The sequence below is a fragment of the Sabethes cyaneus genome, chromosome 2, assembly GCF_943734655.1.
Source record: "Sabethes cyaneus chromosome 2, idSabCyanKW18_F2, whole genome shotgun sequence".
Taxonomy (NCBI): domain Eukaryota; kingdom Metazoa; phylum Arthropoda; class Insecta; order Diptera; family Culicidae; genus Sabethes; species Sabethes cyaneus.
Window position 1 is genome coordinate 87,185 of NC_071354.1, and position 12,302 is coordinate 99,486.

At 32.3% G+C, this 12,302-nt stretch overlaps 1 protein-coding gene across 1 annotated transcript; it reads right to left on the bottom strand.

Moving 5' to 3' along the window:
- Positions 1-477: 477 nt before the first annotated feature.
- Positions 478-7,009, bottom strand: LOC128738613 (fasciclin-3-like). Its single transcript, XM_053833888.1, has 6 exons — positions 6,976-7,009; positions 1,649-1,766; positions 1,355-1,566; positions 959-1,288; positions 724-906; positions 478-665 (listed from the first exon to the last, which is right to left on the bottom strand). Exons 1-6 carry the CDS (start codon positions 7,007-7,009, stop codon positions 478-480), a joined length of 1,065 nt encoding a protein of 354 aa, XP_053689863.1.
- Positions 7,010-12,302: the final 5,293 nt, after the last annotated feature.

Genomic DNA, 12,302 nt, shown 5'->3' on the forward strand with positions numbered 1-12,302 from the left:
TTGGATTACTTTACTATCAATTACACTATAAGTTTAAGTTGGTTGTAGTGTTGAAAAAAATTAAATATAGTTTTTTTCAATAAAATAGATGTAAGATTTAGATTTTGGTTTTAAGTTACAGTTTTTATTTTAGCATAGGTTGAAATATTTCAACGTTAATCACATTATTTGGGTAAAATGTATAAAGTTCTGAATAAGTTTCAGAATATCTTTTCTACATGCGCGTCTATACCTTTGACATCCTGGGTTTTATATCATATTAGAGCATTTGCCTAGAATGTGTAATACGTGTTCTTTACACATTAGCTGGGTAACACAGAGAAAGTGACACCAGTTTGGCTGAAAGCTTCCCACTTAAACGAGGATGCGAGTCAGTCTCGCAGGATAGTAAAATCAATAGAATAACCGTCACGCAGAGTTCTGTTTTATTGATTCAAGATGAAGTTTATTTGTAATATATTTAGATATTCAGACAACTCATTCGAAAGTTGTTATTTTAAGCTGAGTTTCGGTTGAACCGCTCGGGTGCCGCGCTTTACAAATGATTTTTTTCCCATTGTCGCTTTCTTGTACTTGGCGTTGTAGTACTTGCTGAACGGTACTGGTTCCTAGGTCATCACGAGATACGAATGGAGACGAAAGGCCTTCGTAAATAAGCTGATCATCTATACAGAAGTGAAAAAAATGGTTATTTCTGTTTTACTTTTTAATGACTTGATTTACCTAAAAACCACAAAAATGTTGCCGGTGGTGTACCGTCACGTGATATACATTGAATAACCATGCTTGATCCTATTTTGAATGAGCCGTTACTGGTGTGAATGTCACTTGAGATAACAAGCTGTGGAGGTGATGGTTTAATTTCTCTTAACTCGTGTTGCTTACTTTCATATTTCGTATTGTTTGCTGTTGAAGAAAAATACATATAATTTTGTTTTAAACATTTTAATATACAAACATTTTCTAAGTTTAATAGGTAGTATCGTTTCCACATATCCACTTGGATAGGAGTCGTGTGTTGCTCGGCATATTAGTCGTTTTCGATTGTCTTCCACGGCCACCGATTTTCGAAAGAATTGCTGGACAGTTGTTTTTCTTCGTACAGTTTCCGAGAAGGCTGCTCCTAATTCTTGAGTTATTGGAGCATCATCTAAGTACCAGGATAGTTCAGCACCTGGCCATCCATTTCTAGAAATACATCTCGCCACAAGAGGCTTTCCATAGTCAAATTCACCATTTCTGGCATCTATATTGCTAGACAATTCTATCACTGGAGGTGAGGGAGGAACTATTTTAATGAAATGAAGAATTAGCATAAGCTGGCCATTATTAATACATATATGTAAAACTTCACCTTTAATCATAATTTCTATTGTTCCTTTGTGTGTTTGTCCATTTATTGCGACAGTACACTCGAAGATACCATCATATTCTGGAATAATTCTATCCAATGTAACTCCACATGATCCTTGGCTCCATCCTTCTCCGTAGAAAGTAATACCTGGCACAGGAGTCGGAAGTCGTTCACTACTAGCAAATGGAGCAGGTACTCCTGGTACTTTAACACTGTAAGAAATATTTTTTTGTAGTAGTTGATATTTTTAGTTTTAATTCTACCAGTTTTTGTGTTCTGTTTTTTTAAACTTACATGCAAAAGTCGATTGATTGACCACCAGGTACTTTACACAATAAATTCACATTTCGTTGGCCTTCAGAAACAAATAGTTGCTTTGGAAAAGTTAAAACATCTAGGCCATTGCATAACACTGAAATTTTATTGAGAGATCATTTTATAATTCTGATTGAGAATATATGTAACACACCAACAAACATTTGTAGTAAAACAATTACTTGGATTTTCTTTACTTTAGGAATCATAATCAAACCAACACTTGATGATTATCTACAAAATAAATAGGACTCAAACTTGTTCGAAACAGTATAAATGCGGTTTTTTTCTTTATTGCAATGCAATATTTCAAATTCAGAACGAACCGACAAACGACACTTGATTGAATGAATAAGTCTAGAGACACGCTGGCTTTAAATTCTGTTTTAGCCAAAATGCAAACGCATTGTGAGGCGGTCAGTTAGCAGTGTGACGATTGCTGCGCGTGAAGCATGTAATTTCATAGTTCTAGTATTACAATTTGTCTATTAATATGATGATTGAAATTTACTTACAAAATCTCTATTAATCGCTCTACGGACTCTTGTATAACGCAACTCTTTCATAATAAATTCAATTCGTACATATTTAGAAACGTGCCCGCATATATTACTCTATTTTTCACTTTTTTGTTGATGTTTCTCAATCGTATCGTGGGCCAGTAAGCTAGTAAGTAAGCAGTATAGAAAACTACGGACTGCTATACTATACTATACTCTATTTGAAAATATTTGAAAAATATATTACTATTCTATAACTATACTATACTATACTATACTATACTATACTATACTATACTATACTATACTATACTATACTATACTATACTATACTATACTATACTATACTATACTATACTATACTATACTATACTATACTATACTATACTATACTATACTATACTATACTATACTATACTATACTATACTATACTATACTATACTATACTATACTATACTATACTATACTATACTATACTATACTATACTATACTATACTATACTATACTATACTATACTATACTATACTATACTATACTATACTATACTATACTATACTATACTATACTATACTATACTATACTATACTATACTATACTATACTATACTATACTATACTATACTATACTATACTATACTATACTATACTATACTATACTATACTATACTATACTATACTATACTATACTATACTATACTATACTATACTATACTATACTATACTATACTATACTATACTATACTATACTATACTATACTATACTATACTATACTATACTATACTATACTATACTATACTATACTATACTATACTATACTATACTATACTATACTATACTATACTATACTATACTATACTATACTATACTATACTATACTATACTATACTATACTATACTATACTATACTATACTATACTATACTATACTATACTATACTATACTATACTATACTATACTATACTATACTATACTATACTATACTATACTATACTATACTATACTATACTATACTATACTATACTATACTATACTATACTATACTATACTATACTATACTATACTATACTATACTATACTATACTATACTATACTATACTATACTATACTATACTATACTATACTATACTATACTATACTATACTATACTATACTATACTATACTATACTATACTATACTATACTATACTATACTATACTATACTATACTATACTATACTATACTATACTATACTATACTATACTATACTATACTATACTATACTATACTATACTATACTATACTATACTATACTATACTATACTATACTATACTATACTATACTATACTATACTATACTATACTATACTATACTATACTATACTATACTATACTATACTATACTATACTATACTATACTATACTATACTATACTATACTATACTATACTATACTATACTATACTATACTATACTATACTATACTATACTATACTATACTATACTATACTATACTATACTATACTATACTATACTATACTATACTATACTATACTATACTATACTATACTATACTATACTATACTATACTATACTATACTATACTATACTATACTATACTATACTATACTATACTATACTATACTATACTATACTATACTATACTATACTATACTATACTATACTATACTATACTATACTATACTATACTATACTATACTATACTATACTATACTATACTATACTATACTATACTATACTATACTATACTATACTATACTATACTATACTATACTATACTATACTATACTATACTATACTATACTATACTATACTATACTATACTATACTATACTATACTATACTATACTATACTATACTATACTATACTATACTATACTATACTATACTATACTATACTATACTATACTATACTATACTATACTATACTATACTATACTATACTATACTATACTATACTATACTATACTATACTATACTATACTATACTATACTATACTATACTATACTATACTATACTATACTATACTATACTATACTATACTATACTATACTATACTATACTATACTATACTATACTATACTATACTATACTATACTATACTATACTATACTATACTATACTATACTATACTATACTATACTATACTATACTATACTATACTATACTATACTATACTATACTATACTATACTATACTATACTATACTATACTATACTATACTATACTATACTATACTATACTATACTATACTATACTATACTATACTATACTATACTATACTATACTATACTATACTATACTATACTATACTATACTATACTATACTATACTATACTATACTATACTATACTATACTATACTATACTATACTATACTATACTATACTATACTATACTATACTATACTATACTATACTATACTATACTATACTATACTATACTATACTATACTATACTATACTATACTATACTATACTATACTATACTATACTATACTATACTATACTATACTATACTATACTATACTATACTATACTATACTATACTATACTATACTATACTATACTATACTATACTATACTATACTATACTATACTATACTATACTATACTATACTATACTATACTATACTATACTATACTATACTATACTATACTATACTATACTATACTATACTATACTATACTATACTATACTATACTATACTATACTATACTATACTATACTATACTATACTATACTATACTATACTATACTATACTATACTATACTATACTATACTATACTATACTATACTATACTATACTATACTATACTATACTATACTATACTATACTATACTATACTATACTATACTATACTATACTATACTATACTATACTATACTATACTATACTATACTATACTATACTATACTATACTATACTATACTATACTATACTATACTATACTATACTATACTATACTATACTATACTATACTATACTATACTATACTATACTATACTATACTATACTATACTATACTATACTATACTATACTATACTATACTATACTATACTATACTATACTATACTATACTATACTATACTATACTATACTATACTATACTATACTATACTATACTATACTATACTATACTATACTATACTAAAAAAGACAAAGTTACAACTACCGCGCATGTTTGGAGCGATTACACAGCGAATAAAAACATTAACGCCGTTTTTCTCGAAACCAGGTTTTCAAAGCCGGTACCATAAATATCTCAAGAGCGGCTCAAGCAATTTACTTGCTTCTTTTTTTGTTTATAAGCTTATAAAATTATCTTGTCTTTGACCCATCGTTTTTTCGATATTGCAATTTATGTATTTTTTAGAAACGTTTAAAGTTAATTTTTCGACTAAAAAACTGGCTTTTTGGCTGAATGTCTGCCATTTTGTTATGAGTTCGGATTTTAAAAAATGGATGGGTCAAAGACAAGATAATTTAATATACTTTCATGTCATGTTTCATGTCAGCCCCCGAGCGCATATCCATGGTACCGCAATTCATGTTTTTTCGAATGATCATGTTCAAGGAGCCGTTGAGGAGGAAGGAGAGGTTCTCATATGTAAACAAAATTGTAAATATTAGTATAAAATGCAATGTTTAGAATGCAAAAAAACCCGAATCGATTTGCCTTTCGCGTTATCAAGAAAAAAATATTTGAAACAAGGCCAAAAATATGGTGTAAGAAGTACTATACCCCCTTAAGTGATCGGAATTAGCAGCTGATCGGAATTACCTGCGTTCGCGGTAGTTTCCATTTGACAACAGTAGTCATTTAACAGAAAGGTATATTTATAATAATATGGAATTTTATTATCTTTATTAATAATCTACAGATATTCAAAACTACGGGCAGCTTTAATGCTATTTTTCCTATTTGACAGCATTTGCTATATAGTAGAAAGCGATTTTTATATTATTGCGTTGATAAATTAAATTTTAAGCGTATTTAAATTTTGAAAACCATGTCAATAAATGAAATGAAACAGTTTTGCGATTAGTGTAAACATTATGAGCATAGTATTTTTTAAGTTTTGAGCTGAACTAAAACTCAATACTTATCTTTACGTTGGCATTAATTCGTCAGTCAACATCAAAAATGTATTTTCAAGCTCAAGAACGGTATTCGCTAAACCAGTCACACCAGTTTTACCATCAGAAATCTACATATTACGAAGGATTCATGAGATAAGCGAAGCCGTATGCGCTAAACAGTTTCCGCGTTAGTAGACAAATTGTCTCCAGGTAAATTAATCTATCGTCTTTTTGTTCACAGAAAAGATAACACTTGTGTTGGCCTGAAAAGAAACATGCTAATTAGTTTACACATTTACTGAGACCAGGCTCAAATTGACTTGTGTATTACTTATCGTTCATCCGGTAGATATGAGTTAATAATTAGTCTAGTAGAGTATGTCATAATGTCTATACAGGGAAACTTCGATATACAACAATTTATCATCTCAAAGAGTTGTCTTATATCGAAACATGATCTGAAAAAAATTGCATCAGCTGTAGCCAATTTCGCCTTGCGTTGTGTGTTTATGGGGTTTGAACTATTTATTATTGTTTGAGCTGTTATTTTCTTTAAAGTTTTAGCAATATTTTGAAATAATGAAAATCTTTATGACGCCGCATTTGGGAGGGAGTTTAACTATGGTATCGTTCACAATTATGTCTAAAGAATTTGTCTTATATCGAGTTATATCGAGGTGAAAATTGTTTTATATCGAGGTTATTTTACTGTATTTGTTACCAATTCCTTCAACATCGTTTCCGTTGTTATCCATGGTATGTTATGGATGTAAGAATCTGTCAAAAAACGCGAAATTAATCCGAAGCCCTGGGGAGCGAGTCACGTGTATCTGCTGTTTATATGAGATGGGTGAAATATACGTCATATACGAAGATACCCCGGTGCGAGTGGGACCTAAAAATTGCATAGTAAGGGTTTGTTCGATTGTGTAATCTACATTTTGCAGCATGGAGACTCGTTAGTGATATAACTTCGAAGGTTTAATTACAAAAAAAGATTATGAGTTTACATGAAATGAATCTAAGAAGGATGTTCAAAATGCCTCATTTGCCAGGACAAATTTGGTTAAAAAAATATATTAAAAATTGTTTAACCAAAATAATTTGTTTGAAAAAATATTTTTGCTCTGCAATGGATAAGACGATATGGTTAGTAAAATTATAAAAATCAGAGGGGTTGTGTACAATACACGACCGCATATATAGGTGACGCAGGACTACATAAGTTTCTTTGTAGTGATAGTAGCATGTATCCATGCTTGTAATCATTCGATTCTTCATGTATACATGCTATATGCAACATATATACATGCTACATGCGTTGTATGTAACATTTATCAAAGTAGTAACATTGCATACGTTCAATCCTCAAAAGATTTCAGAGTTATTTCTATGTGCATTTGGAAACAATTTAACAAAATCAAGAACACAAACTAATGCTTTCCTGCTACTTTACAGAACTTAAAGATTGTTTTTATTACCCATGGTTCCCCACGTTGAAGGGATTTTACCATTTCAATCCTATTTTATCAACAGCACATCTTTTCACTACACTTCTAAAGAAACGGCAAGCATGCGTATTCATACAGAGTCATATTATAACCGAACACTACAGCTGTAGCACATTTTTCCAACACAGATACCAAATTCGCCTAGGTTTAATCGTCTCGCACTAAAGAATTTGCGATCTGTTGGGACAACGAACATGTGTCATTTTTTTCTGGCACACTTCCCTAACACAGACATCAAATTGGACTAGGTTTAATCACTTTCGTAAGAAATCTGTTGGCACGAGGGGGCTTTGTCACTCTTTCTGGCGTACTTTCCAATCAAGAACATCAAAATGGTCTAGGTTTAATCGCGGTGTTAAGAAATCTTGGTGAAATGAGGAGACTTGGTCACTTGTTTTGGCTTACTTCCCAAGCACAGATATCAAATTGGTATAGGTTTAGATCATCGTAAAGAATCTTCCAACAAATCACGAAGCGAGAATTCTGGTAGAACATAGGTTCATTATTTTCAATTTTTTAATAGTTCAACATAAAGAATCCATACTTTTCTTCATTTGGGTCAATTCTTAGAAGATTTTCCAATCGATTGGTGTAAGAATATCAAAAATCGTTTGGGTAACTACTAAGCTATTAGCGATCAAAACCTGACCACTTTTCGAGAAAGATTTTTTGGAATTACCCCCTATACCAGCTACCTTCCTGAAAGACGTAGTCCTACGTCAAAAGAAAAAGTTATTCTTTAACAACCATAACGCTTTATTGATCCACTTGCATATGCAGATTATCTTAATTATATGACACGGTGATATTCCCAGATTCGATTAACATCATTTATATGTCGCCAGAATGTGGCAGAACTTTTTGCTGTCTTATCATTTATTGTTACCAACAGGCAAAGCTTGCCCTAAAGACCATTATTAACTAATACAAAAAACGTTGAAACATAGACACAAATCTTGAACGTAATGCTTGTTGTCTTATAAGCCATGTCAATGGTCCTCTTGGTTTTGTCTTTTTGGGTTTCTTTTTCTAAGTGTTACTGATATAAATATTATATATATTTTCAGTATAATAAGTATGTTCGGTAGTAGACCTAAAAAGTATGTAAAGATAGTAGCTTTTGTCCTAACACACTTTATTTATAGTAGGGCCCACTTGCCCCGGGTGCTCCGAAGTGTCACCTTCATTTCGACACATATATTAAATGAAAATGTATAAATTTTACAAATGTTTTTCATATGTAAACTGTTAATACACTAATCATGTTCATCTACCATCCGAAAAACATGCACTTTTACGAACGCCTTCGACCAAAACATTGTTTATAGAAAGAAACGTTCAACATACAACGCAAATTGAAAATGACGTTCAAATTTGGTGCTTGGAATGTCAATTTTAACTATTTATTTAATTGTTTAAGAAGAATAGCCGAAAAAACAAAAAACAAATTGTTAGTGTTGACATTTAATTCTACTACCATTTTATTATTTAACTAGTTGAGCCCGAATCTTCCGGAATCGATCCAGAAAATATAAATTCAGAAAACTGCGGATATATTCCATTGGCCAGTGTTTGCGAAGATGTTTAATCTTTGTATTAGTTCTTTGAATTTTTATATTGCATTATATAGCTCTAAGATGTTGTACATTAAAGAGTCATAGCCGGAAACTGAAACAAATAGTTTTTATGGTCGTATTGGATTTTACTTAATTTGTTGAAAAACATTATCTCCACTGTGCTGATTCTATAGGCGGGCAATATGGTTCTTTTGTATGAGGGGCTCTGAACCGTCTATTGTCTGCCGCAAACCGATTCATATGGTCGGTGTTAAGTCAGACAGAACCGAGTGGCAAAATCCTGACTTCGAGAAAACGCATGCATGCATCGTCTTCTAACTCTGGCTGTTTGCTTGCAACATTTATGTAGTCTGATTAGAGTAAAATGTTGCTTAGAAAATTCTTGATCGTTTGCTATCATTAACTCATTTTTTAAAATTTTGCGACTTGGTCCGGTTTGATTTAATACCGACCATGTGATATCGCGATAAGCAATAGCGTTGAGCAGGCGAGTCGAGCAGTCAAATCAAGCAATCGAATCAAACAATTGGGTTGAGCAGTCAAGTCGAGTAGTCTAGTCGAGCAGTTAAATCAAGCTGTACAGCAAGCAGTCCGGTCGAGCAGTTGAGTCGAGCAGTCGACTCGAGCAGTTGAATCGAATGGTCGAGTCGAGCAGTCAAGTCGAGCAGTTAAACCGAGCAGTCCAGTCGAGCAGTTGAATCGAGCAGTCTAGTCGAGCAGTCGAATCAAATGGTTTAGTCAAGCAGTTGGGTCAAGTGTTACGTCGAACAGTAGAGTCGAGTAGTCCAGTCGAACAGTTTATTCGAGCAGTTGAATCGGGTAGTCTAGTTCAGCAGCTGAGTCGAGCAGTCGAGCCGAGTAGTCCAGTCGAGCAGTCGTGTCGAGCAGTTCAGTCGAGCAGTTTAATCGAGCAGTTAGGTCGAGTAGTCCAGTCGAACAGTTGAATCGAGTAGCCAAGTCGAGCACTCGAATCGAACAGTTTAGTCAAGCAGTCGGGTCAAACGGTTCAGTCGAACAGTTGAGTCGAGCAGTGGAGTCGAGTAGTCCAGTCGAGCAGTCAAGTCGAACAGTCAACCCATTTCCGCAAAAACGAAAACGCGAAAACGCAACGCACTTTCATTCGATTCTACAGAAGGCCCGGTTTAAGATATCAACTTGGACCCTGAGAAACAAAGAAAGATTGGAAAAAAATTTAATCGACCTGTTTTTGCTCAAAGGTCAGATGTTACTTGTAACATAATTACAGCTGTGACAAAACAACAGGTTTTGCTTTTTTTTTAGACAATTAAGGAAAAATGCTCATAAAACTCGATTTTACCTTTATTAACGCCTGAGCTATCAATCAGTGTTAGTAAGAATCGGTTGCTTGCCAAAAAAACTTTGTTTCATAATTTTGATTATTTTTGTAATTTTAAGATAGGTTTGAAGCTTTGCGTTGCGAAAAGGCAACGCTAGGAAGTAACGATATTCAAAATTTGCAACGGGAACGCTTGTTTTCGTTCGTTCGCTGCGGTGTTTCATTTGAAATCGTTGCTTTTTAGTAAACAAATTACTGTAAATCTTATCTTTCGCTTATTTAAAATATTCCGGAAACATTATAAAAGTTTACATAACATAGAATAACGCAGCTTCAAACACTGATGACAGATGGAGAAGCCGTTGTGATACGAGCGTAATAAAATTGTTAAAGTACCTTTGCCTCCGGAATATCTGGAGGAATTGAGTGATGGCAACGACAGTATCATGGACCCAAATTTAATGTTACAACCTTTCCGGAACGTGTTGGTAGTCATTTAATCATTTGCGATGACTTGCATTTAGCATTGAAACTGCATACTATGCGTCTAGTGCAAAGATGGTATCCAACCCAAATGTTTCGATATCTATCATAAAACATAACATGTAATACTCTAAGTCGTTCATTTAATCTTATTAATAAAAAATCACAAAAAAATCCCAAATTTGATTTAACGGTAAAAAAGTATGAAGCATTTATATGCATAATAATGAAGGTATGCAAAAACGGTGTACCCTTAACGCCCAGCGTTGCGTTTTCGCAACGTAGCGTTGTGGAACACAGGGTCAAAATTAAAAATACATGTCAGCGGCTTTTTCTTAGTTGACCTAAAAGATAATTATCCTGAAAGTTTCAACTTTCTATCCCTGCTGGGAAAAGTGTGGGGCTTAATGGGTTAAGTCAAGCAGTTGAGTCGAGCAGTCGGGTTAAGTGGCTAAGTCGAGCAGTCTAGTCGAGCTGTTGAATCATGCTGTTAGTCTAGTCGAACAGTTGAATCGAGCAATCGGGTTGAGTAGTTGAGTCGAGTTCATTCGAGCAGTCGAATCGAGTAGTCCAGTCTAGCAGTGGAATCAAGCAGTTGAATCGAGCAATTGAGTCGAGCGTCGAATCGAACAGTTGAGTCGAACAGATGAATCATGCGGTCCAGTCAAGCAGTCCAGTCGAGCAGTCGAATCGAACAGTCCAGTCGAGCAGTTCAATCGTGCAGTAAAGTCGAGCAGTCGGGTCGAGTAGTAAGTCAAGCAAATGTGTCAATCAGTCGAATCGAGTGTTGAGTCGAGTAGTCCACTCGAGCAGTTAAATCGAGCTGTTCAGTCAAACAGTCTAGTCGATCTGGACTAATCTCATGTTTTTAGTCTTGACCTTGAAATGCGGTCATACATATATATTGATATTTTTTTGAAATGATGGTTTTACAATTGATGAAGGGACGGTAGGGGAAAGAAATGAAAATTTTTTGGTGAAGGAGGGGAAAGAACGGAAAGGTAAGGGGGGGGGGGGGTGATATTGGTAACTACGCTTAACAAGTAGTCGTTTTGACTCCTACCTTTTGTCCAATGCTGGAAGGTGCATGAGTCGAACCAATTATAGCTTGGTTCGACTCATGCACCTTCCAGCATTGGACAAAAGGTAGGAGTCAAAACAACTACTATCAAGGAATCCT